Source organism: Phalacrocorax carbo, chromosome 3 (assembly GCF_963921805.1).
Source record: "Phalacrocorax carbo chromosome 3, bPhaCar2.1, whole genome shotgun sequence".
NCBI lineage: Eukaryota > Metazoa > Chordata > Aves > Suliformes > Phalacrocoracidae > Phalacrocorax > Phalacrocorax carbo.
In genome coordinates, this window is record NC_087515.1 from 9,666,780 (window position 1) to 9,694,357 (window position 27,578).

Sequence of the window (27,578 nt, forward strand, 5' to 3'; positions counted from 1 at the left end):
CTCAGACCAGAGTAGTCAAGATCAGACTTAACTAGTCCAATACCACGTACCTAGAGCTCACAAGCATACGCATACTCAAGCACAGCTGGTGCTTGAGCAGCCTCTCCGGGAGGCGGCACAGGCAGCGCTTGCCATTGTGCCATAGACCTGCTGTATTCTTTCAGCTAAACTGGGTTTTCAGGGCAGTGTAGAGGCAGTTAATCATCATGTGCTAACTCAGAAAAATCAACAAAAGATCCCTTATTACCCCTAGGTCCCAAACTTATTTTTTAAAATACAATTTGCTCACTAGCATATATGCATGTTTACACATATAGATATATAAAGTGAATGTCTCCTTCCCTATATTTTGCCACAGACTCTTTCATTTTATTTATTTGCTTTCAGTTACAAGCCTTAGCATTGAGTACACCCATGAACAAAAATAATTTTTCTTCTACTGAGACAAAACCCCAGAGTTTTCCACACCCTGCTCACAAGGGGCAGAGCAGCTGCCTCATATTGGGCAGACACAAGTGACCCAGGCAAAGAATCATCTCCCCAGGAATTTTCATGCTTTTTACTCGACTGATTGCGAGAAGTCTGGAGTTGCTCCAGAAGCCCCATTAGCGTGACCTGCCAGCACTCAGAGGAGGACAAGTACAAAAGCAGAGGAATGCACAACTTGACAACAGAGTTATTTTTACTACATCTCTGAATGATTAAAAGACAAACTAGACTATTTAGTATTTCTGTGCTCTTTATGGAATATTGGATCTGAAATGCAATTTAAAAGTCTGTCTGGCCCCAGAAGGATTAATGATTCAGACTTATTTTAAAGAGAGAACACTCAAGGACTTTTAGGGAAATCTCTGATGGTAATACCTTAACTTTGAATCAGCTGTTTTGTTTACATTGCCCCCTGCTCCTCACACCCCCCCACCCCACCCCCTTTTTAAAAAAACTACCAGGACTGAATCCTGCCACTCCGGGATTGTGTGCTATTCATCAGTCTAAGCCCATTGTAATTAAAAAAAACAACCAGTGTACAATAAAAACCTTGCCACCTTTTCTTTAGCAGCTCCATGTGAAACTGCCACACAGACAAAAAAATGAAATCGTAGTTACTCAAAGAAATTACATTCTAGTACAAACCCAAGAAATTGCCAGAAAGCCTTCGCAATACAACTTACGTTCACACCACCTTGGCCTGCATTAAAGGGTACCACTCAAACTACCTGCATGACAAATGTGTTCTTTCTGAATGAAGTTCCCACTCACACCCAATGGACAATCAGCCATAAATCACGTGCACACGCAGCTTCTCAAAACAGCACCGGCCCTCAAAGTTAAGGTTGCCTGTAGTAAAATGAGTCTGTTTCTGATGTAGGTATTTTTCATGAAAAATTACTGTAATGCTTACTGCCTTACTTTACAGCATCTGAGATCACTGATACAAAGACAATTTTGAGGAAATCAGTGCGCAGGAGAGGAATCTGTGACTGCAGCTCCATGGGCCCCCCCGGTCCTGCCTGCAGCAGCCACTGGAATTGCAATGGATGGGCTTGCATGCTCAGGGCTGCGGCACGGGTGGTTCAGGGAAAACTCGCAGAAAACACACTCTGCCCTGAGTGCTGCCACCACTCATCCCCACTGGCATGCTCCCCAGCTGGCTCACGTGTCCATGCCTGGCTGGAGCTTGGAGGAAAGGCTGCTACGAGAGAGCTTCCCTCAGCAGATGGGCTGCAGTCAAGGATCTCCCTGCGGAGTTATGGGTGTGAGAAGAGAGAGGCCTCCATTGCTGCCGGCTGACTTCCCAGCCCCCTCTCCAGGCACTGAGCCAGTTTCTTGCCTGGTTCCCTTCCCTCCCCAGCAGACTGTAACATGCTGTCGGGCTCTGTCCTGCATGATCAGGAAGAACAAATATCCTCTATGCTCAACCATTGGTTTTTTGCTTTCTTTTTTTCATTCATTCTGTGGATTAAAATAATTTCCATGAGCCAGCACAGTCCCAGAAACTGCTCTATCCACACAGCTGAGGAAGCCAAGAGCTGAGAACGGGGACAGGAGAGAGCAGGAAGGAAAAACAGTGAGAAATGAGCATCACAAAACCCAGCTTTCTGACTGAAAACAAAGTATTACAGAATTACAACTGGCATAGTTAAAAACCCCCCACTAATAGCGGATGAACCGATCTGATTTTCAGCAACCATTCTCCTTCACTCCATCACCTCCTCAGCTGTGCCCAAGTAGCTTTTTCAGAGTCAAAGGAATGAACTGGATCAGAAAATGGACCCAGGTTAAAAAGAGATGAAAATAAAACAGTTCTTTCAAATGTAGAACAATTCACTAGTCCATCTCACCACGTGGCAGTAAACGATATATCCAACACAGCTGAAGGCACAGCACAAGAACGAGCAGCTTGGGCCTGGGTGCAAGAAGATGCAAGAACTGCTTATGCCAGTGCTGCCATTTAAAGGTAGGCCCTGTAATCGCAGCCTCAGCTCCTCTCAAAATCATGCACCTCAGAAATGCCAGGCAGCAAGCCCTGGTATTTGTTTGCCTTTCATCCTGCATAACCATTTGCCTTGTGCAATCAAAGCAGATAGGAGGGCAATGCCGGCATTTGCTTGGGATGTCATTTCCCATGCGCTTACACAGGTGTCCACAGTGACACAGAAGACCCAGAGAAGTCCCGTTAGGGGATCCTTGTTTGCACAGAGTTCGCATGCTGGATGCAGGATGGAAGATACTTGAGAACAAAGGAAAGGTCAGAATTAATTTCTCTCAATTGCTTGTTTAACTTCAATGACATCTCGGGAGCTCAACAGTTCCCACAGTAACATTTATCTAAACACGCCCTTACAGTGGCTTTGAAGATGTCAAATGTTGGCCTTTGTTGCTAGCCCAAGTAATCGAAATACCAATTTCTCAGCTAAGTACCTTGCTGTAGGCAGAGTTCAGCTTAAGACTGTTACAGCTCCAACCCACATGAACACATTTTGTGCGGCCTGCTGGGCCCTTTTGATTTACTCAGCAGAAAAAACAGACATATAACCAAAATGCTTCCCACCCCATGTCACAGGAGAGATGAAAGAGAGGCCTGACGATATTTCTTTGTAATACTTACCCAGCCAGCTACATATAATTTCTGATTCACTGATGAAAAGCCAAAGGTCCATCTTAACTGCAGGGTGGGCAAACCATGACAAATATGACAGCATAGAGATAAAAGGTCTCCTCTTCACCCACAGAATAGGCGCAGCACAGGCATGCTCTACTTGAGCTTCCCTGCAAATAGCAGGTAGCTCAGTTGATTAATCATGTGTGGGCATGTTTAATTAACCTATGCACAGAATTTTTAGACTGCGAACAAGGAAGAAATTCATATGACTACAGACCCCAGCCCTTCCAAAATGGAAATCCAGCTTCTAGAGCAAACTCATGGCTTCCATAAAGCACTGAGATTGCATAACAAAAACCACAAAATGCAGTGCAGCCCATGTTAAACCACCCCAGTATTTAGAAAGAGGATTTGAAACCTGATATCCCTTTATCTAATGCAGAATATTCAACAGCATGATTTTTAAAAGTAAATTAACCTTGTTAACCCCATGGGTTTTTATTATTTGCACTGTAACAGTTCCTTCCTTTCTTCCCACTTCTTTTTCTTAAACCCTGTGGTGTGTACTTGACTTTTTATTTAAGATTTTTGTTACTGTAGAATTTTACATTCTACGTTTTCCACCAGAAAACATCTATTCTATTCTTTTCATGTCACCACATCCTTGGGAGGCACATGCTGCCACCCAGTAGATATTTGATAAGCAAGTACCCCTCAAACACAAGCAGCCAAAACTACAGTTTGTTACATGGAACAAGTCAGGAAATCAGACCTGCTTCAACTCTACACTTTCCCACCTGGATTTTGCCTCTGAAGTCAGTGACTTCTGTACTATATCTGCTATGGAAAGCCTTACTGTTTGGGACAAAAGTTTAGGACTCCCATTTTAGACTATCTTTAAAAACAAAAAAAAAATAAATTGAACCTGTGTATAAGATTTAGTGTAACTTAAAAAGACCCAAACAACTTTTTCTTTCCCTCTAATAATTTTATTGAAAGCAGCAAACATTTCATGCCTCTCTTGATAGGTCTTGCTGTCTGATACAGCAAACGTGTGAGAAATCCTCATTTTGCACTGACTTGACACTGACATTAGTATTTTTCAATCAAATTTTTACTTCTTTTTGAGCTATTTAAGGTATTTTGTATCAATAGTCATGGATTATATTGAATAAAGCTTTGAATAGTGCGAGCACTGATGATCAGTTCAATTCTTTCCCCTTAGCAGAAACCATCATTCCTCTGAATAGCATTCTGAGTCTGATGACTCAGTAGAGTCTGTAAGATAACTAGTGTACAACAAAGTTTGACAGAAAATTTAAAAAAAATTCCACATCTTTTTTTGCCCTTCATTATTGGAGACTAGGCTTCTCATTTACTAGATGAAGCTATAAAAGTGATTGCTTTAGAGATTGGAAAAAGTAATTTTCTTACTTAGTTGATTCGGGCGACAAAGCATATTACCACTTAAAGGAAGACTATAATACTGTCAGTAAAAGCATTAGCAAAGTTGGATTGTGGCTTGCTTTCTTTGCCGAATTATAATTGCATACATTTTTACTATAAAAGAGAGCTATTTTAAGGATAATAGAGAGATTAGTAAACTCACACACTGCTTACCCCACCCCTCTTCAAAGACTTATCCTTTATTTTGAATAGCATTATGAAGCACTAGATTTGTTTCTATACCTCCTAGGTGAAATATCCAAGAATTCAGGGACTTTTTTTCATCTTAACACAGGAGGAATTAGAATCACAACCTTCTATGAATGAACAAGGCTAAATCCCTAACTAAATATGCTGTGAATATTTATCTCACCCTTTTTAGCTTATCAGCATGATTTCATTCTGATATTTATATATTCTAAAACCATCATTATTGGCAACAGTCACTTCTAAATGTGCTGACTGGCAATAACAACATTTGTGCAATCAATCCCAAAATGTGGTTCTCGGACATCTGTAGCTCTGCTTTGAGTTCTGTCGATTTCCTTCCCATGAAGGAGAAATCCCAGTTCTGGCAGGTGAGAAAGCATACTGCAGGGCAGGCAAAGAGGTGAGGACAGAGTATGCCTCCTCAGAGGGCAGTATTTGGTCCTGAACTACTGCTTTTTATATTTACAATACCTTCATAGTAGAATTGACTCTTTTTCTGCACTTTCATTAACTGATTCTCTGAGCAGCCCATGACCATTATCTCCAGGCTACCAAAAGCCAAGAGCACTAGCTGACCTGGCCATGGCCATACAAGGAAAGCAGAGGCAGAGCCAGAACCAACCCAGGTCTGCCAGTGGCGCAGCCATTTCCTATTACTACCACTTCTCACTTGTCTCTCAGCATCTTTCCTTATCTCTTTCTTTTGATCCTGTCCTATTATCCTGCCGAGTCAGCCTTTGACTCTTCTATTTTTTTCAGATATTTCCTATCTCTATTCCAATTATTTTTCCCTCCTTTCATCTATGTTGTGACAAGCCCATGAAGAGCACACTTCTGCTTCTGCCCGCATTCTTTTCTGATCTTTTCCAAAATTAATTACTCAGTTTTCTGTTTCTGCCCTTCTCTTTCATCTGATTCATTCCTCCCTTTTATTTCATTTTCCCCACGTCATTCTTCCTCCCTCTACTTCACCCTCTCCACTTCATCCTCAGTTCATCATTCCACTGTTGCCTTTGCCCACTCATTCATTGTTTCATTTATCACATATATTCATTCAGTTATTCATTTACTCCCCCACTCTCCGATTACTTGAGGAACAGATTTTATTCTCTAACTACATAAGCAGCAGGATATATTCTCCAAGTCTTTACAAATAAATTTGTGGAAAGGAAAAAAAAAATTCTTAAGAGTTTTAAGGCTAACCAGAGTTTTGGGTGCCAAGTTTTGTCCTAATTTTATTTTATTTAGCATATGCTAGAACTCCTGCAGGTATTAACCATGATATACAACCCAAAGCTAGACAGAGGAGGTTGCTGATGGTTGTTGCAGATTAGGGCTCTGGGAATTTCTTCTTGCTTTCTTAGTTCAAATAACAACTAAAACTGACCATTTGTTTCTTACAATGGGTCTAAAGTTCTTAAAAGAACAAGGCACTTTTACAGTCTCTTCTTTTATGAAAGCAAGCATGTAGAACAGACACTGCAGTTCTGCTGTAGCAGACTGAAGAGTCTCACACTTGATTTACTATTGCTCTGACCAGCCTGTGAGACGTATTTTTGAGGGCTTCAGCATTCTGGTTTGGTCACCCAGATAAGATACTTCATACATTAAAATGGAGGTATTTTAAAGAGACAAATGGACATACTCCAAAGTCAAAAGCAGAAAAATCCACACAGTACACTGAGAAAAAATAAAAAGCACGTGAGGAAAAATGCTTTGTCTTTGAGGAAATACATTGGGGAAACAAATCAATTGCTTGTCAGTTAGTAGCTTTTTAACACAGATTGACTTTCACCCAACAGCCTATTTGAAACATAGAAAGCAAAATAGAAGGAAGCCACAACTTTACATTAGCTGGGTGAAGGACACACGCAATATACAGTCAATAAAAGTGACAGCACACTGAAATCACAGAGGGTTTTAGTGTCCCAGAGGGACTAGACCACAGGTACCAGCTCTTTTCTCCAGTGTAAATATCAGCAACTAGCTGTGAAGGACAGGAATGTAGCTATATTATTCCCCTGTGTCATCTTGAAGTGGTGGAGACCAGATCTATAGGACTTCCTTTTCTTCTCCAAACCACACAGGACAGACAGCATTAACTCGAGGACACTAAGAGACAGAGTCAGACCAGTTCAGAGCCATGCGGGATGGCAGCAGGGCACAGGGCAGAGGCTTCATACTGGACTGCTTGCAGCTGCGCACTGCGATACCTATGAAAGCGAGGCCAGAAGGCAGCATGTGCACTTCTAGTCCCAACAATGACATCGTGGACTTTGTGCCAATCTCTCAAGGGGCTCAGCCTAAGCTGCAAGAGAAAGTGCTGCCATTACTTCAGAAGCCCACCTGAAGTAGCTAGCTGGACACATACCCAGAAAAGCCTGAGGAATGAGAGTATGGGGTAGCAAGACAAGAGACAGAAAGCAAACTCAATTAGATTTGCACAATAAAATGCACGTAGACTGGAAATTATAAAGATTTGATGGTGAATGTGGCTAAATATTGATATGAAGTATGGTGAACGCAGAGGGCAGCAGGCAACTCATGCACGAAAACGATGAAAGATCAAACTGAAAGCAGTACTAGACATTAACAGGGTCATATGAAGCACAGGAGACAGTTCTGCTTGGAGAGAGGATCAGGTCCTTCGAATAAAGACTGGTGCTGCAGGACCTCTCCCTTGCGTATTACAAAAGACAAAATGAATGGAGCTATTAAGGCTAGGATTCAAGAGAAAAAGGATAGTCTAATATTTTAAGTTGGTGAAAACTGCTCACATATTTGGACCCCACAGCTGATGTTCCACAAAGCTGCTCTCCATGACAGAGGGCAGGGCAGGGCTGCTGCACATGTCATTTTCTGATGACGTAGTTTGAGCCCTTGGGGTCTAATCTTGTTCACAATGGCACTGACACATATTAAGTGCTACAAAGTGATAAATACCCTTTATAAAAAAAAACAACCAAAACCAGTAACAGATTGTGTGTGCCAAAAACTGACATAAAAATAAATGGATGTCTTAGCTCTTACCTGTGTCTTATTTCATCATCTATAAAACGGGAACTAAGCTATTCATCCATTTCCTGTGAGCATCATGAACATTTATTCTTGAATATTCATGAAGCACTCTTATTTCCATGTTAATACCACAGGGGAAAAGAAAAGGGAAACATGTTTGTCCCCAGATGAGGTCTTGACCAGTGTTCAGTAAACGAAAGAAGAGACAACACAATGAAAATGATAGTGAAATAAAATATTCTACACATGTTTACATGAGCATAAGAATTCCTGTGCATTGAATTTGATAGGGTCCAGTGGGAAGAAGATTATGTCATATTCAACTAAGGTCTGTGTCATAACTGCGAACAGCTTGGTGGTACAAAAAGACATGACACAGAGTATATTGTTTTACTTACCATAAATAATTGCTTCATGGCCAATTAGAGAACAACAAGATGAGAAGCTACTCTTGATTTACTTTGAGCAATGCATACATCTGATTCAAGCTGCAACTATCCAAAAAATCCTGTAAGGATGACCACACTGTATTCCAGCTCACTATCTTTGTGAGAACACCACCTGCATCCCACAAGCCCATTCTGATAATGTTTAATTTCAGAAAGACGACCTTCATAACATAAGATATAATGCTAAGAGAAAATCAAAGGCCAGAGAGAAAATTCTTTACTGGTTTCCTGGCAATACTTGAAAATATTTTAATTGAGGTTCAGCATAAATGTATATGATTACCAAAACCAAATACCCCTCTCTCGCAAGAGATGATGCAAGGACAGTTAAAAGAGAAGCTAAAGAAGAATGTCAGAGATAAAATGGTATCCTTCAATAAGTAGATTAGAATCCAAGTGAGAAAAGGAAAGAGAGGGAAGGAAAGAGAGCAAAGTAAAAATTAAACTCAGGCAAGCTAAATGTAAAACTGCATAAAATGAACCAAAAAGCTTTTGAGGAAGTATGGATACTGAAGCTGCAGAACACATTGCTACTGCGCATAGTGTCTTGTGGATGACAAAAATACAAATAGTTTCAAAATTGATTGCATGAATTGAAGGGAAAAAAAACCACCCAAACACCACAACAGATTGCTGAACTCCAGCAGTGGTTCCTAATCTACAAATTGCTAAAAGGATATACAGAATAAGGGGAGTATCATCCTCCACTTGTTTCACTTGTATACTCCTTCCGTAGGCATGCAGTTCTGCTGACCCCAGCAGTGCAGGAGACCGACCTTCAGTTTGCTTCCACTGTCCTTTGGCTGAGAACAGTTGCTCTGCGCCCCTTTGCTAAGGAACTGTTATTTTTGAAAACTTGACAAAGCAACCATCATAACGTTCTTTTGAAATTATTTTGAAGCGTAGTATAGATATTATGCAGTCCTGTAACTGCTGGTATTTTTCCCATTACTTTATGCAAACATGACTACTGAGATTAAAAGCATGAAGAGCAGAGACCTCTTTTGTTTTGAGTCACTGAAGTGACTGTCAATTTCTGCACTGCATAATTACTAATATTTGCACACTATATATAAAATTCTGTCCAAAGGAAGGAAAAAATGCTGAATGCACTATTCTCAAGCGTAAGCATTAGAGATGATCACTCTACAAGGGTATGCAATAAGAGATAGAAATGCTGAAGAGTAATGTACAGATATCATTTGAGGGACTTTTCTTCCAGTTGAATTACTTTACAACAAGCTTAATGCAATTTACTTTCCAACCATTAGTCTGTGTAAAAATTCATAACGTACCAAAGTGGTATAGAAGCCTAAGGTTAATTTGAATATTGATATAGGAAGATGATCAGTATTAGCATAATAGTGGCACCTCCTTGTTACAAAGTTAAAGCTTGGTAACTAATGCTGTATAAACCAGCAAGATTTGGTCACATGGGTTTACTTTACGGTACAATTGTGCTGTATGCAACAACCCAAGGGTAGGCACAGCTGAGTAACCTTCCAAAGTGTTCATCAAATGAAAACCAAATGGTGTCAGTCAAACAGTGCCAGCTTGGTTTGGACATTCATTAATGCTCTTAGACGCTTTTGACAACTTCTTATATAACTTTGAGCAACAATACTTTAATTGCAGGTTTGAAGCAGAAGTGTTATATTGACTGAGCTAAGCAGCGAAGAAGCTAGAAGAATGTAAAAACATGTACACAACTTTGGAGTTCCAAGTGTCTGTGTCACGTTACTTCAGATGATAGTCTTCTCAGAGCTACCCAGGTTTGTAGTTGCATTTCAGTCTAGACATAAAAAACTTGAACAAGGTGAGAGACCAAAGACTCACCATCACTGCAAAGGATGAAGCCTGCTTGCAAACAGTAGCAATCAAAAACACACCAAATCATACCAGCAAGACTGCTGCGACTGACCAAGGCACAGTTCTAGGAAGACAATCAGGTTTCACAAAATCACAGAATGGCAGGGGTTGGAAGGGACCTCTGGAGATCATCTTGTCCAGCCCCCCTGCTTGAGCAGGCACACCCAGAGCAGGGGGCACAGGAACACGTCCAGGTGGGGTTGGAATGTCCCCAGGGAAGGGACTCCACAGCCTCCCTGGGCAGCCTGTGCCCCTGCTCTGGCACCCGCACAGGAAAGAAGGTTTTTTTCATATTGAGGTGGAACTTCCTATGTTCCAAGTTGTGCCCATCGCCCCTGGTCCTGTCACTGGGCACTATTGAAAAGAGCCTAGTCCCATCGTCCTGACACCCACCCTTTAGATATTTATAAACATTGATGAGATCCCCCTGAGTCTTCTCTTGTCCAGGCTGAACAAACCCAAGTCTCTCAGCCTTTCCTCATAAGGGAGATGCTCCAGTCCCCTGATCATCTTCGTAGCTCTCTGATGGACTTGCTCAAGCAGTTCCACATCCTTCTTAAACTGGGGCCCAAAACTGGACACAGCACTCCAAATGTGGTCTCACTAGGGCAGAGGAGAGGGGCAGGATAACCTCTCTCGACCTGCTGGCCACACTCCTTTTAATGCATCCCCGGATATTGTTGGCCGACTTGGCCACAAGGGCACATTGCTGGCTCAGGGTCAGCTTGTTGTCCACCAGCACTCCCAGGTCCTTCTCAACAGAGCTGCTTCCCAGTAGTTCAGCCCCCGGCCTGTACTGGTGCATGGGGTTGTTCCTCCCCAGGTGCAGGACCTTGCACTTGCTCTTGCAGAATTTCATGAGGTTCTACTTGGCCCAGCTCTCCAGCCTCTCCAGGTTCAAGTGTATATGAAACATGTGGGAACCACATGAATGGACAAGACAAAATCCACTGAAAAGAAATTAACATCCTTTCTTTGGACCCATATGTAGTATGATTAGCTTTCATCTCTTTTCAGGATGAAATAGTGTTAATGCTTTCACATACAACAGAAAGCATGGGCCTCTAAATTTTCTGCAAAGGGAGCACAGCTACCTAAGAAATGCTGTCTGAGCTCAGATGGCCCTGGCAGCTCTTACCAGCTCTTCAAGTAACTGTAGGTAGGAACTTGCATGCTATCCATATGTTTTAAAAATGTCACAACTAATTTCTGCTAATGCCATCCGTTATCGGCTCCTCTGTACTAAAAAGTGTCAGTGACTCAAACCAACTACTGCCATACAGGAAGAATCCATTCCAGCATGTAAACTATCAAGGAATATTGGGAGATGATCCCTGTGGTATGAACCTGCTATGTTGGACCTGCCTAGTTACTATCCGACAGAAGCAATTTGGCTGTTCAGAGACGGCTGTATTACCAACACCCATAGTTGTGCTGGAGTTTACAAAATACAGAAGTGCCCATTTCTGTCAGACCCATGAATACGCATGCATTAGTAACAGACTCAAGTGCAAGGACATCTGCAAACTGAAGTTATGTACTAGAATACGGATCAATCTACTGTGAAAGACTTTTTCAATTACAAATTTCAAAGCAGAAGAATTATGATATTGGTTCTACTAAACACCTAGCATGTTAGAAGTGTCTTACAGTACATCTAGCCTTAATTCATCAAGAAAAATGTAGTATTATTCACCTAAGGGTCTTTGAAACAATGGCTACAGATATTGGAAAGCACATGACTGATACTTTATAATGCAAAAGTACACATTACCCATGGGAAGGTACTGCCCCTGAGAACACAGCCATTCCTCTCAGCAAAGGTACTAGTTTCTAAGTAAAGGCTACAGACACAGATGCTGTAAAGCCTAGAATTAGAACTTATTGCTTGCATATCTGGCTCTGGTGGGCATAGAGTTTTTGGCTCCAATGAACGTTTTTCTCTCTCCCTCTTTGCAAAAAAAGCAATAAAACCCAAGGCCCTGGTTGCCTTCAGAATTTAAATTATAGTAATTATAGTGAGGGGTGGGGTTTTCTTTGTTTGTTCTCTATTGGTTGTGGATGTGACATCTTCATACTGCCAATTCTCTCATGCTAGGAAACTCTGCAAGGCAGGCCATGCTTAAAACTTCTTAAAGTTGGTGGGCTTCAGACCCATAAGAAAAAATAAGCTGGTTCACATTGTAATCTATTGTAGTGCCTAATTTGGTGATATTTGTGTGTCCAGTGGAAGTTTTATTCCCAGATTAGGCATCTAGTTTCCTATAGAATGTATACTAAAAACTGGGCTATCAGCAGCTTTTTTTTTTTTTTTTTTGAGCAAAAAGACATCTAAACTAGCAGGAGTTTCCGCATGTTAGTGTTGCCTAGATGTTAGGTAGATACTCAAATGCTGGAGTCTCTGATGCAAGACTGGTACCTGCTTCTTTCTTTTTAGATGGGATTCAACCAGTTAACCAGTTTTGGAAAGTCTGCTTGGTATTTCTCACTATGCAAAACTCTGTCAAAGTTATTATGCAGGTTATAAGAGGTGAAGAACATGAGATCTTTCATCTTGGAATTGGGTTTAAGATTGTTTGTCACAAGCTGAAAGTTGTTGAGAAAATATAAGGAAACCCTCTCCAGCAGCATCTAATAAAATCTAAATCAAATCATGCATCTACTCTGTTGTGGGTACCCAAGGAATATGAAATAATAATTAAAAAATCAAAATATACAAATGAATTTAAAATCAGATGCCAAAGGTCTTGCCAGTACAATTTGCATTAGCTGCCTTTTGAACACTCTCATAGTTTAGGGTATAGCTTAGGCAGAGTTTTTGAAAAATGTCAATATTCAAAATCTGAAAGGAATGGAATGGAAGGCATTTCTCCCACTCTGTTCTCATCCACCTTTGATTAACTCCGTGAAACTCAGATCCAAATTACTTGCTTCCTTCAGGAGGACTCACCCCTAGTCTCCTAGTCCTGTCAAATGATCCTGCTTACTTGTCCCTGAAAAATCATAGGGAAAAATCAGTATCAGAATTTTTTGGTACTGCTGAATTTTAAAAGAGCAGGAGCTTATCCCATCTTCAACACCCTTCCCCCTCACACAGTCTTGGAGAATGCAGCCTAGGAAAGATAGATCAAGAAAGCAATGGAGCTACAACTCCATTCAATACCTTACATAAAACCTTCAACAGAACTTCAGCTCCCAAGAGCACTCTTTACACTCCTATGGAGCATGCATCAGATAATATTATTTTTATGGTACATTGTGCAAAAACTGGCCATTTGGACAGGCAAAAATCTATTCAAGACACAGCTTCAGGTTTCCAGCTTCCCATTGTATGAATGGAGTGTATCTTCTTTTGAGTCTTTGCAGTGTTTTTACATTGATTCTCAACATTATCTTCACATGAAGAGGGATTAAAGGCTTACTTAGAATCATATAACAGCCCAGGTTAGAAGGTTCCTCAGAAGATCATCTGACCCAATCTTTCATGGCAAAGGGAGCCTATATGAGATTACCTAGCACCCTGTCCTGTCACATCTTGAAAACCTCTGTCGACAGAGACTCTACCACATCCTTGGAGAGGTTGCTCCAGAGAATGATTGTTCTTACTCTAAAAAAATTCTTTCTTTCTTATGTTGAGATGAATGTACTTAGACATAAACTTATGCTCTCCTTCCAAATCATTATGGAACTATTAAAACCAGCTCTGAAACCAATCTAGGCCTTTCCCATGTGCCAGAGCCAAATACTCATGAGGCCCCTCCTCCGAGGGGCTTGTCTACTTTCTTCTTAAAATTGCCAGAGATAGCTCTTTCATAATCTGCTCACAGTGCACTGTCCCCTTATTTGAAATATTTTCTCTAATACCGAAGCCAAATATTCTGGGCTGAATGTAAATCAATGTCATCATCATTTACCCTACCAACAGCTTTTACAAAATCCCAGATCCCCCACAATCCAAACACCTTTTAGGCCCAGAGAAACTTATCAGAAAATGTCCTCGCTTACTTCTATAGCTTTATCTTTTCCAGAGAAAAGTAATTCTCCCAGATGGTGAACTCCACATTCCTAGGGTTTGCAGTACACAAAGGCTTTAGGTTAAAAAAGTGCTTAACTCACAGGTTGTTTCATAAGGAGAAACTCGACTTATGTTCCCAAGTGATCTCCATCTTTTCTATGACAGGTTTTTCAGTCCTTCTATAACACATTAAAAACATGACATCATCTTCCCAATCCCTCGCAACTAGAGAGGGAAAGGGGACATGACTGTGGCCAAAGGTAAGAACTCCTCAAGTCCCACAAGCATCACAGCTCTAAAACTATGCAGCATCTTAAGTGTGCCAACAGAAGCAAACAGAACATAGGTCTAAACATATTTCATCTACTATATAAATCATATTCACTATGGCTGTCCGTTGTGCAACAACTTCACTAAAACAAAAGTACAGGAGAAATCAAACCCACTAGAAGTCCCTACGCATTACATGAACTCTGAGCTTTCTAGTGCCATGGCAGATTAAGCCTATCTAAACCAGGTTCCAGTGGTCTTACCTCCCTTGCCAACCCCAGCTATGTGTTTCCTATCTCTGTGTTGTACCCAGCTTTATGCCTGTGAGCTCATACACTGAGTAATGCAGAAATCTAATGCAAATGACAATTAAGCCAGCCAAAAAAAAGCAGTCTGTAGCCAAATCAGCCCCCTGAACTGTCTTACCACATGATCACTGGTGCAAAGAAGGAGGCAGGGACAACATATGGTGGGGAGGACAAGGAGGAGGCTGGGATCATGCAGCTGCCCAGATATAAACTGATTTAATTTGTCATGGAATGGTATCTGTTAGTGTTTGCAATCTAAATCACACAAATGAAAGCACAAAAAGCTTCTAGAGCTTCGCTTTCTACTCACTTCTTTGTCTCTCTGCAATAATATAACTTTTTTATTTCTCTGTTTTGGCTGTATCTGGTTAAGAGAGAGAGCAATCCTGGGCAAATGTGCACTAACTGCTCAGTGAGTAACAGCTGCACATGCGATCTAGTGATTAGGTCCTGCCCTAGTACAAAGACTTTCTATTATTCTCCAGTTTCATTGCTAACATTCAATAGCCATTAGCTGAGTTAGCGGATTCTTTTTTTTTTTTAAATCACATTGTGACACGGACAGACTCCTCTCTTCATATCCGCCTCAGCCAGCACTGACAAAACAAAAAACATTCCTTGCAAATACATGAAAAATGATTCATGAAAAGGGAGTACTGGCGAAAAAAGCAAATAGAAAAGGAATGAAGCAATGCAAATTGAAGAAAGAAAATCCATTGGCAAGTCTTGGAAAGTATTAATACTGTCAGCTAAAATAAGATCGTAATTAGCAAGGGATTTGGATTCTGTACACATAAGAAATGATACTACAACCTGCTAATCGGAGACAATACTATTCAAATGTTACTGAGGAACAAAGACTGGTACATAATTATGTGCAAGGAGTGGGAGGGTTACAAGAAATGTTTCAATCTAGTAGACTGAACCACAGCCGAGAAAGGCTAAAACAATAACCTTGAAAACAAGCGTTAATAAGCTACTGTCACAGCACAAGGAGGATAAAGAATTTTTGTTTGTTTACACAGTGAGCCAAATTTTGCCTATAGGCAGACCTACCTTTCACAAGAGAGTCATATACATATGTGCGTGAAATACAGCTTCAACATTAACTATAGAGAAGCAAGACTTCACACCTTAGGACCGTGTATTACAAAAGATTCTATAAAAATAACATCATAGTTTACAGCCTGTTTAGTAATAATTCTGACAACATAAGTTGTCCCAGCTCACATGTAGTTGATGATTTTATGATAAAATATACATGAAATTTATGATATTTATAAATATAAAAATATAATTTTATCTATAATATAAATGCATACATGACATTATCTATTACTTATAAATTTATTTTAAAATATAAATTTTAAAAATTATTACTATAGAAAACAAATGGTCAGATCTGGCTTCTGATGCCTGTGCTGCCATTAATAATTCCTAGTTGTCCCTGAGAGACAGAAGCAGCAAGCAACCTCACCTAACAGTGGTGTTGTAAAAAGAAATTCATTAATGCTGTATTTGCGGAGCACTCGGATACCACAGCGAGAAGCAGCATGGAAAAGCCTATGAGGAAATTAATCATTCTGCATTCAGTGCAGGATCTGGCAGATGTGCAATAAAGGAAGTCTGGGTACATACATTAAATATGAAGATTAAAAAAAGATTCTAGACATTACCAGCAAAAATAATATCCCCTGAATGAGCATCATCTACCTTAGGCATTAAATGTTTGACGTATTCTTATTCGGTACAAGGGAAAAACTTCTGATTAATGTGGTAAGATTATAGCAGGTACCAGCCAGGTATTCTATGCAAAATATAGAGTCTGATAATGTAATTAAGTCTATCATAAATATACGTTCTGGGACTAGTATTTCTCATTTCCGCATGCTTAATTTTCCAACTCAATAACACTCCCACAGTGCAGCAATTATTAGCAAACGTACATTATCTCAGCATTTAGAGGCTCCTGTCACCACAGCTCTAGGTGTGTTATGTGTTAGCACAGTAAATCAATCTATGTTTCATGCTGCAGCTGCTAGACTGCTTCTGTAATCAAGCTACCCTGTTTTACAGCTAGCTCAAGAGAGTCAGGATAGCAAAGACATGACAAAAAAGGCTTAACAGTGGCAATAAACCTGCAGGTTCACAGCTAGCTCAGATATCTGTACTAACATTGCAACTGTAAATTACTAATTTTATTTTACTCTACATTAGTTCAGTTCTGCTCTCCCGTCCACATAAGTTATGCTTTATCTTACCCCATCAGCTCAAATCTGAAGTCAGATTTCAACTTTCTCCTCTGTTAATCAGTAGGGACGGCTGCTGGAGAGGAAGGATGAGTAGGGAGGACTCTAGGATGCACCCCTGGGTTGGAAAAGGTCTATCAAAGCTGCTTTCTACAGTACTTCAGAAATGGGGAGAAGAGGCAAGGGGGCTCCATGAATGCCTGTCTAGAAAAATGAAAGATGTGCTAGAATGATCTGGCTGGCAGAAGTAGTCTCAACATCTCTGCTGAGATGCAGCAGTGCTGTAACATCTCATGGTTCTGAGTACAAAAAACCCCAAACCACTGCATGAGACAATACAGAACACCAAGTATAATTCTTCAGGCAACCACATATAAACCCATGCCACTGTGTTGAGACTAGGACTTTTACCTGGACTACTTAAGACAGAAAGGGAACACTACCTGAAGATGCAGCGTGAGGTAGATAACCATGGACTGAGGAACTGCAGCATCCTTACAGGTTCCCGGGCAGTATATCAACAGGTACGTTCCGGGGCTGGCACCCAAATTATCCCTCATCCTGACCCCGGGAACCAGCCTGCACAGCCTGTAGGCACTGTTCAGGGGTTCTGATCAGCTCATCTGCTTCCACCTTCTCTGGCAATAGCAACAGTCTCTCACGTTTAGCAGGACAGCCCACTACCTGGAGACAGTCTGATTCTCACATACCATCTGCCTTGGAAAGAAAAGGCTAGCCTATTCTTACCTAGCAAGGCGAAGGCAGGCTCAGGAAAGCATGAAACTCCCAGAGCCCCACAGGCTATGTACGTGCTTTCTCTCCATGCTACTGCCCATGGCTTGGGAACCAACCATATCTGTTTCTTAGGAACAATCAGCTCTGTTTATTAGCTGGTGAACCACAGAGTAGTGCTTGGACCCCCCTCTGCCTAACTCTGTCTTGCAGTGACAGACACCACAAGCGGGAGTTTGGGTCTCTTCAGCCAAATGTATTCTGGGTCTCCATCTTGAGAAGCTTTAAATCTTGGCTGAGCTATTGATATATTTACTGCTTGCTTTCCCACAAGAGCAACATTTCTATTAAAACAGGTGCATGGCGTACTTTCCAAGACAAATCTGGCTAGTTGCATGGAAAAAAAAATTAGTTGTCTTCATGAATATACGTGTCCAAGTGATGATGCGTGGTTCCCTTTCAAGGATCAATTCTAACTGATTTCTAAGGATGCAGGTGGCCAGTACCTCATGAGCAAAGAGATGATTAATTTTAGTAGACAGATCTTCCAGGATAGCATAGCAAAGTTTAATATGTTTGTCCTCAGCTAAGACAATGGTAGTAGGTAAAAGTAATTTTTTTTTCTCCAGCAGACATGAAAAAGGCTAATATTGACACATTTTCCATTTACTGTGTTATTAATATTATTGAACTAATGGACATTGGAGTAGGTTGTGGGTTTGTTTTGGTTTTGGTTTTTTTTTAAGCTAGCCTACCAGTTAGCCTCTGTTTGTCACAAGCAGGACATACCATGAATCTGCTGTTCGTACAAGATCTGTTTATTTCAACACAAAATTAAGACATCTAAATCTGATTTAAGGTTAAAACTAACTTATCTCTTTTCAGGAATGCAGACTCAAATAAAGATTTACCTAGCTTTCCTGGAGATAAAAAACCAAACAGCAAACCTAAATGCAGGTGAAAGACCTGCAACAGAGCTGGCAATCACCACATCATAATCAAGACATTCTAACAAAAATGTCAGAATTAGTAGAAATAAGCAAACCATGGAATGCAAAAAAAAAAATTTGCAGTGAGAAAAATCAAGAAGTTTTAATATTGATCCGCAAAAACGGCTAACAGTACACAACGATATCTATAATTACAGGGTTCAAACATAATGACAGCAAAACTTGCAAGAATTACTATATAAAAGTGACTTTCCCCGATTCTTTGTAGCTCAGAGCACTCAAATATCTTGATCACTCCGTTTGAATACTCTAAAATTTCTGTCTTTGAAATCTGAACAAGGCATAAGGGAAACTGAAGCTACTAAAATTGTAAAAGCCAATGTTCTGTTTGTTTGTTCAAAAAGCTCACAGGTCTGATTAATTCCCAGATAAACTGAAGGAAGTGTTAATGACAAACATCGCTCCTTTTCCTAGCTAAAATTTCTGCTCATCTTTTTTTGAAAGAGGATAGTTTTTGATATTGGGTATTCTCAATGAATGATAGCTAAAATACCTACTGCCGGGGACATCAATATAAATGCATAGGCCCTGCCTCTCATCTCCTCTGACTGGTGGGAACTTGGGACGCTAGAATCACAGGGAAAAGAAACCACTTTTGAAAAAGACAGTTTCACTGACATTGGTATTTAAATACCTATTTCTTTTTCAACACATCAGAAGATGATGATTCCTCACTTCACAGATGTCTGACAAAGCTGATGTATTCTTACTGGTTATCAAAGGATTGATATCACCTCGGTTACGTAACACAAATAATCAAAGCCCTGGAATAGGCAGCGTCATGAAATGACAAGTCTCTGCAGTTATTAAATTTAAATAACATGTCAGTCTTGATCAAAAGATGATCTCTTTAGGGGACCAGGACTTCCATTAGTAATTTTCTTTTACTTGCCCAGTCAGGATATTACAAGGAATTTAAACAAACAAAGATCGATGTTTGTTAGGAAAGGGTGTTCTTTATTCTTCACCATAAACAGACATGTTATGTTAGAGTGCCACTACGCATTGCAACTGCTTCGCTTAATTCATTTCTTACAATTCCCTTTGTGATCGGTATAGTAATATCTGTAAAAATGATCGCCATCAAAATATACAGGTTCTTTTTGCCCTTTGAAAAATGCATCCTACCCTTAAAATCATACTTTTAGCAGATCATAGAGATAATTAGCATATTATTATTCAGGAGAAGCATGCGTGAGATTGTTAGAACTCCTAAGAGATTCTAATTTCTTTCTGTATTTCTTAAAGTCTCTTTGCTATTTTTCCACACAGTTTTACATAAAGCAAGTTTAGTCATGTAGTGCCAGTGTAATCCCCTCTTTGGATAGGGATTTTCAGCCTCAAAACAACAGTTAGGAAAGCAGGCACCTAAGAAATATATGCAGCATGGAAAACCTTGTCAGTTGGCCAAATCTGACTGATGGTCTATTTTCCAGCGTGTCAGAATCACCGGTACCATAAACAAGTTGTTTTATTAATTTATTTTGCCATTGCTGAAAAGCGAAAACTATCTTGTCCCACAAGGTATGACAGCAGTCTCTCGGGTTATGTTGCCTACCACTAGAATGGCCGTAATGAGTTTAAACATCCATCTAATCACTGCACCACCTTTTTGACCACTTGCAAACTGCAAAACATCTACTTCTACTACAGTAACAGAGTTTCAGATTTTTGATAACTATGAACCAGAGAAAGCTACAAGATTATAAAGTAGCAGTGCTAAATCAATAATGTGCATTTTATACATCATCTGAGTCTGCATTTTAAGTAAAAGGAACACTACGCAGCAGTCAATGGCGTAACAACATGAAGACCTTGGTCTTACCCTTTGTTTTCAAGTCGTTTAATACCTTTGATTCCACGGGCAGTATATCACTCACTAGTTTTATCTCAATATTTCGGGATGCCAGTTCAAGCAATTTTTCAAAAAGACGCTGACCCTGGGAAGAACATTAAAGGAAAGCAGAAGACGTAAGACACACAATTGTTCAAACAGCACATCAACAAATTAAAGACCCATGTTAAAACAAAAACATATTGCACAACTGCTGAGTAAATATGGTCCTAGACATGGGTAAATCTATGCTAAAGGTTAGCAACTCAGATTTTTCTTGGAGAAATACTGTTTTGAAGGCCAAAGTTGCTTCTTCCTTTTCTCAGAGTGCACAATACTACTGGTGACACACAGAATGAGGTGTTCAGATTTTTTTATGCTGCATAAACATATTTTTACATTAACTGTCTTTTAAATAATTACATTCTGTTAAATCAGGATAAAAAGTACAAGGTAAACAGTTAATTACACTTATTCTGTATTGAACCATTTTTTTGTAAGTGGTCCTAACCATAGTACAATACATTTTTCAAGCGGTCGCATGCACATCTTTAGATGAGCTATAGCAGGAAGGAAAACAATAATGCTAATCTTTTTTACACCATTTTACACTGTTATAACTTTGCTATTTAAGCCCTATTTCTAACACAGAAAAAAAATAGGGAATCTCATACAGAACTAGATATTTGTTAAAACAGAAATCAAGATATTTTTTTCACATGAAAAATAAAATTTTAAAATCACCGCATTTTTCCACATCCAAGTGATAAAGAAAAACTAGACCTTTTGATTGTTTGGAGTAAATGTTTAATTTTTAGATTCAATATTTTAAAGCAAAATGCTTAGTTAGAAGCATCTAACTACATGACGTCAAGAATAAAGTATTCAAAGTACCACTACTGTGCTGTGTTACTACAACCACAGTTAGAGCCCGTTTCCATACTGCCATTCTATCTTACTAGAGCAGACACCAGTTAAAATTAGTAGTCAAATACAAAAAACTTTGGGTTTGACCAGCTAACAAAGTGCCTACGCTACCTACACAGCTCACTTTAGATTCAGTATAATGCTGGCCCCAAGGTACAGCTAAACCAAAAAAGCAACAGTCATATCAACTTTCAAACAAACAGGTAGAAGATAAAGTTTTCCACTGAACCATGTTAGACAATTTTCTGTACAAACTGTTACTCTAAAAATCTTTAAAGGATCTTTCTCTCCTACAAAAATGGCTGATGCAAAAGCAGTTTGGGATGATGCAGTCTGACATAGCATGGACTATCAAAACATAGAATCATGGAATTGTTTAGATTTGAAAAGACCTTTAAGATCATCAAGTCCAACCATTAACCTAGCACTGCCAAGTCTGCCACTAAACCATGTGTCTAAGCACCACATTTACATGTCTTTTAACCTAGACAGAAGGCCTCCACCCACATCGCACCCAGAAGCGGCTGATTTGCCCTGTGATTGCCTGCATCAATTGGCACTTTGAGCCTCACTGACACTTAAGCATTAAGCGGTCACAGAAAGTAGCTCTTCACTCTGTCTACAGCACAGACCTATTTTTTTAATATTAACTTATTTTGAATATATGTGGCAAAATAAGAATACCCACCCTCCTCAGAAATAGCTTTCTCAAAATTACAGAGCAGCCAGAGGCTGCAGTAGAAACACAGAACTGTTTGTTTTATTTTTGTCATATATGCTTGCTTGCTTACTCAAATCCACAGCGGATCTCCCTACTCGTCTTAGGGCTCACAGGAACTTAGTAGTTAACACGATACTGCCATAATGAAAGCATTAGACAACAGCTAACAGAATAGGAATCAAAGCCATGCTTTGCATGAAGCTCCAAATGCTTCTTATGCTCAGATTCAGCATTTCTTGAGGTGGCTAGGTGGTCCCATATGTAAGAAATAAGATCTATGATTTAAGTTGCACACGCAGAAGCCCTCACTGAGTTGCTGTGCAAGTCAAGGAGTGTCATTCCCTCACATTCACCATGAAGCTAAAAGGATCCTTAATTCTCACTTCAGTGGTAGTGCTGGGTTTTTTTAAGGCGGCGGCCAGATATTACTAGAGGTAAGAAGTAATGAGATAATAGCATGGCGGGGATGGATGCTGTAATGCAGAGTTGTGCAGCAGCTCCACTGTGGTCCTGAGGGAGCAGAGGGGCACTGACCAATATTCCTGGGCACCCAAGTCCCCCTGGGAGGGTGTCTCCCACAATCGCTGCTAGGCTCCAGCCGAATCCAGGACCTGCATTCACTGGGCTGCTGCCTGCCGAGTCCCCAGCTCATGCCTTGCCCCCTCCCCCAGCTCCCCTGGGGTGCCAGAGCTCAGGTAGCTGTTGGCCCCGCTTTTTCTGGGTTCACCTGCTGGAGGCTCCCCCAGTTTTGAGTTTCATTAGTTTTATCTCTGCAAAAAGCAAGCAGGGAAAATTAAGGACTAAAAAGGCTTTCATGATATAAATTAATTATATATATTTTAGCTAGAGAGATATATATGTGCAGAAAATGATATTCAGAAAGATTCTGTGTTTATATAATTTACTAGGTAGAAAGACAAAACAGGCACATTGGTTTGGGTCATCTGTAAAAACTGATTTTGACTAGAACCATAGTAGAAAGCTGTAGCATACAAAAATAAATAATGGAAAAAGCATTCGTAGATTTGATAAAGGTGATTCTCATTATCAATACGAACTAATGCATTAACTGTTCTACTGAAGAAATGCTTAGAAAGTTAACATCTAAAGCTGATAAAATAATTTGTTTCAGGGGATGGTTCTTTACATTTTTCCCCCCAAGATAATTATTTTTGGACATTATTGAAAATTCACTTCTTCCTGCACAAGATTTTATTTACATATCATTTACAAAAGCTTTGATAAACAAACCTGGACTTTCTTATTCACTTTAGTTTGGACAAAAAAGAACATGGCAGCGTCTTCCTGAGTTTTACCTGATCTTAGTATGACCTGATGTGACCAAGACAGCATCCTTGATGAACCACCTGGCTGTCTCTTAGAGGCTATTCTCCCAGCTGAACGGCCCATCCTATGGCTGAATAGATCACCTGGACTGCAGCCCTGCATTCCAATGAAGACATCTTCTCTGAAAATACATCTCTCTCCCCATCAGAAACACCACAAGCTGTGCATTTATAATATACTTTTTTATCCAATTATGGCAGAACCTCAAATTGATAAAACATTTAAAGCATCTTTAAGTAGCGATGGTTAAGACTAGAAGCGCACTCACCACAAATACAGGTATACAAAAACACCACCTGGTGCCAGAACTGGGAAGAATTCCCTCCATCTCATCTCTCACTGCATCATTCCTCAGCAGGCATTCATTTGTTCACCAAGGCTTAGTCTAGACACTCTAAACATCTATGAAAAATTCACAACTTGTTTTTAAAAATCTGTACATACTATAGTAAAGTAGGGCACTGGAAATTCTTCCTTCATTGTTAAAGAACCTGGCCTTCTTCCCCATTAATATTAATCTGAAAGTCAGTTTCTAGATTTTCTGACATATTTACCTGCAATTTTACCGTTTTGTTCTATGAAAAGGAAAAAGACAGGACAGAAGGTCTGAGGAGTTTTGTCACTGCTGTCAGCACATTTGAAATGCTTCTGTTGAATACAAACCTTCATGCTGTCATTCAGACCACGTTCCCTTTGCAAGACAATACCAGGCTGCTGCGCGGCTACGTGACAGCGATCAGAATCATTTCTATATACTCAGCTTGTGAGGACTGAGAACCGGCAGCAGCCAAGTGCTGTGAAACTGCCGTGTGCTACCTCACACCATATCTGCATTTTAACAAACAATACCACCAGAAATCTGCCTATCCTGATAAAAGTCTCTTACATTTTTCACTGGGCTGTTTCAAAAAGCCTACTGAAAGTGACAAAACAGGATGTAAAATATATGTATCACATGAGCAAACTGACATTCTCATTGTAGCTTTAAACTACCATATATCTGAAACATTAATCCCAACTGTACCTGCCACAGCCAGCCAGTGATTAAAAGAAAAAAGAAAGTTATCATTACCAAAAGGCCCTGAAATTGCCCCCAGAGCAATTTCTTAGCAGTCACTGATTCCAGCCTGGCTGATTTCCCTTGCCTGCTGTTGTCATTATCAGCATGTGTTCCTCACTAAAAATAAAATAGGGAAGATATGAACACAAAAAAGCTGTATTTATTGAAGTACTCTAAAACTGAACTACTGTGCTCTTCAGTAACTTAGATTCCTATAGTTTAGACAATGCTTAGCTTTTACTTTCCAAAAAAATAAAACTGGTTACTTCCAGAATTTTCTTCCAGATTTATTCTATATAATTCTATTTTATTCTATATAATTCTACACTTTTAAAAGTTGTCCTATGTTCAAGCCTTTGGGTATATCTATAAAGCATCACTAAAATTTATAGCATGCTGGGAGAAACCAATAAAGCAAATAAATTCAGAAACCCTACATTTAACTTCTGCCATTTAATACAGGACAGAGAAACTCAACTGCTCTTCTCAAATTCTTTTAGCAAAATAGCTGAGAAAAGGGAGGGAATGTCAATTTTTTGAATTTCAGACAGAGTTAAGAAAACGCTTTCACTTAAAAAACTCTTTTTTAATTTCTTTTTGATGCTTCAGTCTGCACTAGCTGCATTGGGAAAATGCCACCACCTGAAGGGATGTTTGTGTAAATATGTGCTTATAGAAAAGAAAATACACTGCAATCTCTGAAGCTGATTGTAGCTGATTTCTGCGCCAATAAATCATGAAGATGTTAATTTTTATTTGTTAAACTTAAAATGAAATTTGTGAGAAAGGACTTGCTGGAGCTAGGAAAGGTCACTCTAAATTAAAGTTTCTAAACTTGAGATGAGCCAGAGGAAATGAATTGTGAAAATCATGAAATTGGCATGATCTTATGTTCACCTCTCCCTTCACTGCAAATGAATTAAAATCCATCCTCAAAAATTCTGTTTCCTGTGTCCTCTGATATCTTTAAACATCAGATTGCCACAGGAGAAGTCACACGTTCATATTCCACAAAAATCTCAAAGCCCCTGTATGACAACTACCCTGCGATCTTCAAAGTGCACGCAGATGACTTTGCTAAGTTGCCAAAACGCATACTTTTCTTCTGAATAAGAGAAGCAAGTGTGGAAAGCCTACTCAGTATTTTGCCAAACCAATAGTTGTTTATTTGACCACTAAGCTGTGGAAGCACACACAATACTGCAGCATCACGTGTTTGCATTTGAAGATGTCAATTTAACAAGACTCATGAACATCAAAGGCTGAGCACAGCAGTTGTGACCTGGAGAGCTCAGTCAGCAATGACTGTTATTTAGATTTATAAGAGCAAAACATGGACAGCCAACTGCCAAGGAGAGTAGGTAAGATAGCCACACACAATACAGCAGGAAATTCTGCAATTTTATACATGCATACATATATATATGTCCGATACACATTTGGACAAAATGGACAATATGTATACATATGGATAATATGTATATTAGGCGCATATATATGTATATATGGATATAAAATTGCAGAATTTCCTGCTGTATTTCTCTTCAGTACATATCTTGGACATACATGAGTATGTATATTTATATACATGTATGTGTGTATGTAACTACATAAGCATATATACAGAGTATGGAGATAAACCTTGTAACTAATTAAGAAAAAGCAATCTAGCCTACTCAGCTTTTCTCCTTCAAAAATCCACATCTGTTGAAGTGCTCTTGTAGAGAATCTTGCTTTGCAGTATGCCTTGAATATTCATAAAATGGAAATTGCTAGTTATAGAGCAGGATGTGGGTCCATATGGAAAACGGTTATTTCCTTAGCTTCTGATAAAACAAGGAACAACCAGAACTTACTCACTAAGCACCCCACTACCTGGAAGCTTTGCATCTCGCACCCTTACCTTTCACACGATGCTTCTGCTGTTTTGGGGCAAATATCCCTGAACTAAAATTCTGAAGACTTGAGGACATTCAGCTTATACTTCAGCAAATTACTAGATTACAATTATTGAAGACCCTCTGAAACTTCACTTTCGTTTTACAAGTGGAGAAAGCAGGTGTAACGATACAAGTTTTCTCCCCTCCCTTTCACACACTAAGCTTTGCGTACATTCTCAGGGGCAGCGATTTGCTAAGAAATGCTGCCTCTTGGCAATTTCTTTAGCAATTAGACTGGCCAATACAGTGTAGTGGTTTAGGATGAATAGACAAGCTCGACAGAAAGATCTATCAGCTGTTCAGCCTGCACTGCTGTACAAATGAGGGAATGACGGGAATATTAATTGCCTTTAAACAGAAGTAATTACTCACTTTTGTAAGACTACTAGCAGGCAGAAATAGATAACTAGAATAGAATATTGTGAAAAATGTTTAATTTTTCTGGCTTTAACTGTGCATTTGAGGATGAAAGAGCAAATCCGCTTCTTACATGTCTCTTTGTCCTTTCCCTGCTCTGACATTTGGCAATATCTTACAGTTTTTACTTTGCATGAGAATGTGGAACTGTGAATGGATCTGATGCTTAACTACTGAAATCCCAGTTTTCAGTTTGCTGTTTTGTCCTCTATTTGGGATTTGTTAGGCTCTGCTGGTTTTGAAGAAAATGACGTGTGGAATTTTTTTCAGGTGAAACATTTTTAAAAGATTCATGCACATAACCAATTCATGCACATCCTAAAAACATCTAAGACACTATCTCTTTGAATTCATCTACTTGAATGGCAGTACATGGATTTGAAGTTTCTTAGGCAATAAATTTAAATAAAGCTTAGCTGCATAATTACATTGTAAAACATCTCAATATTTTGATACTCAAGAAATTTATTCACAAATCGTATTCCAATATTTATAAGCATTCTGAAAGGAAGGGTTTGCACTACATTTTCCATTTGGATGCTCACCTCAGATTTTCACTCTTTTAGAAGGACACGCAGCAGACTTATTCTGAAGAAAAGTTAACGTATGCCATTCAACTATCCTAAAGCCTTTTTTAAAAGAAGTAGAATCCA

General features: G+C 39.6%; 1 protein-coding gene across 4 annotated transcripts in view; it reads right to left on the minus strand.

Moving 5' to 3' along the window:
- Positions 1-27,578, minus strand: part of PLD5 (phospholipase D family member 5) — a 201,424-nt gene that overhangs the window by 49,460 nt on the left and 124,386 nt on the right. For all 4 annotated transcript variants that reach the window (XM_064445785.1, XM_064445783.1, XM_064445784.1 and 1 more), the window contains one exon: positions 20,505-20,619. In XM_064445785.1, the coding sequence (XP_064301855.1) occupies positions 20,505-20,619 (115 nt within the window). The remainder of the gene's footprint in view (positions 1-20,504; positions 20,620-27,578) is intronic.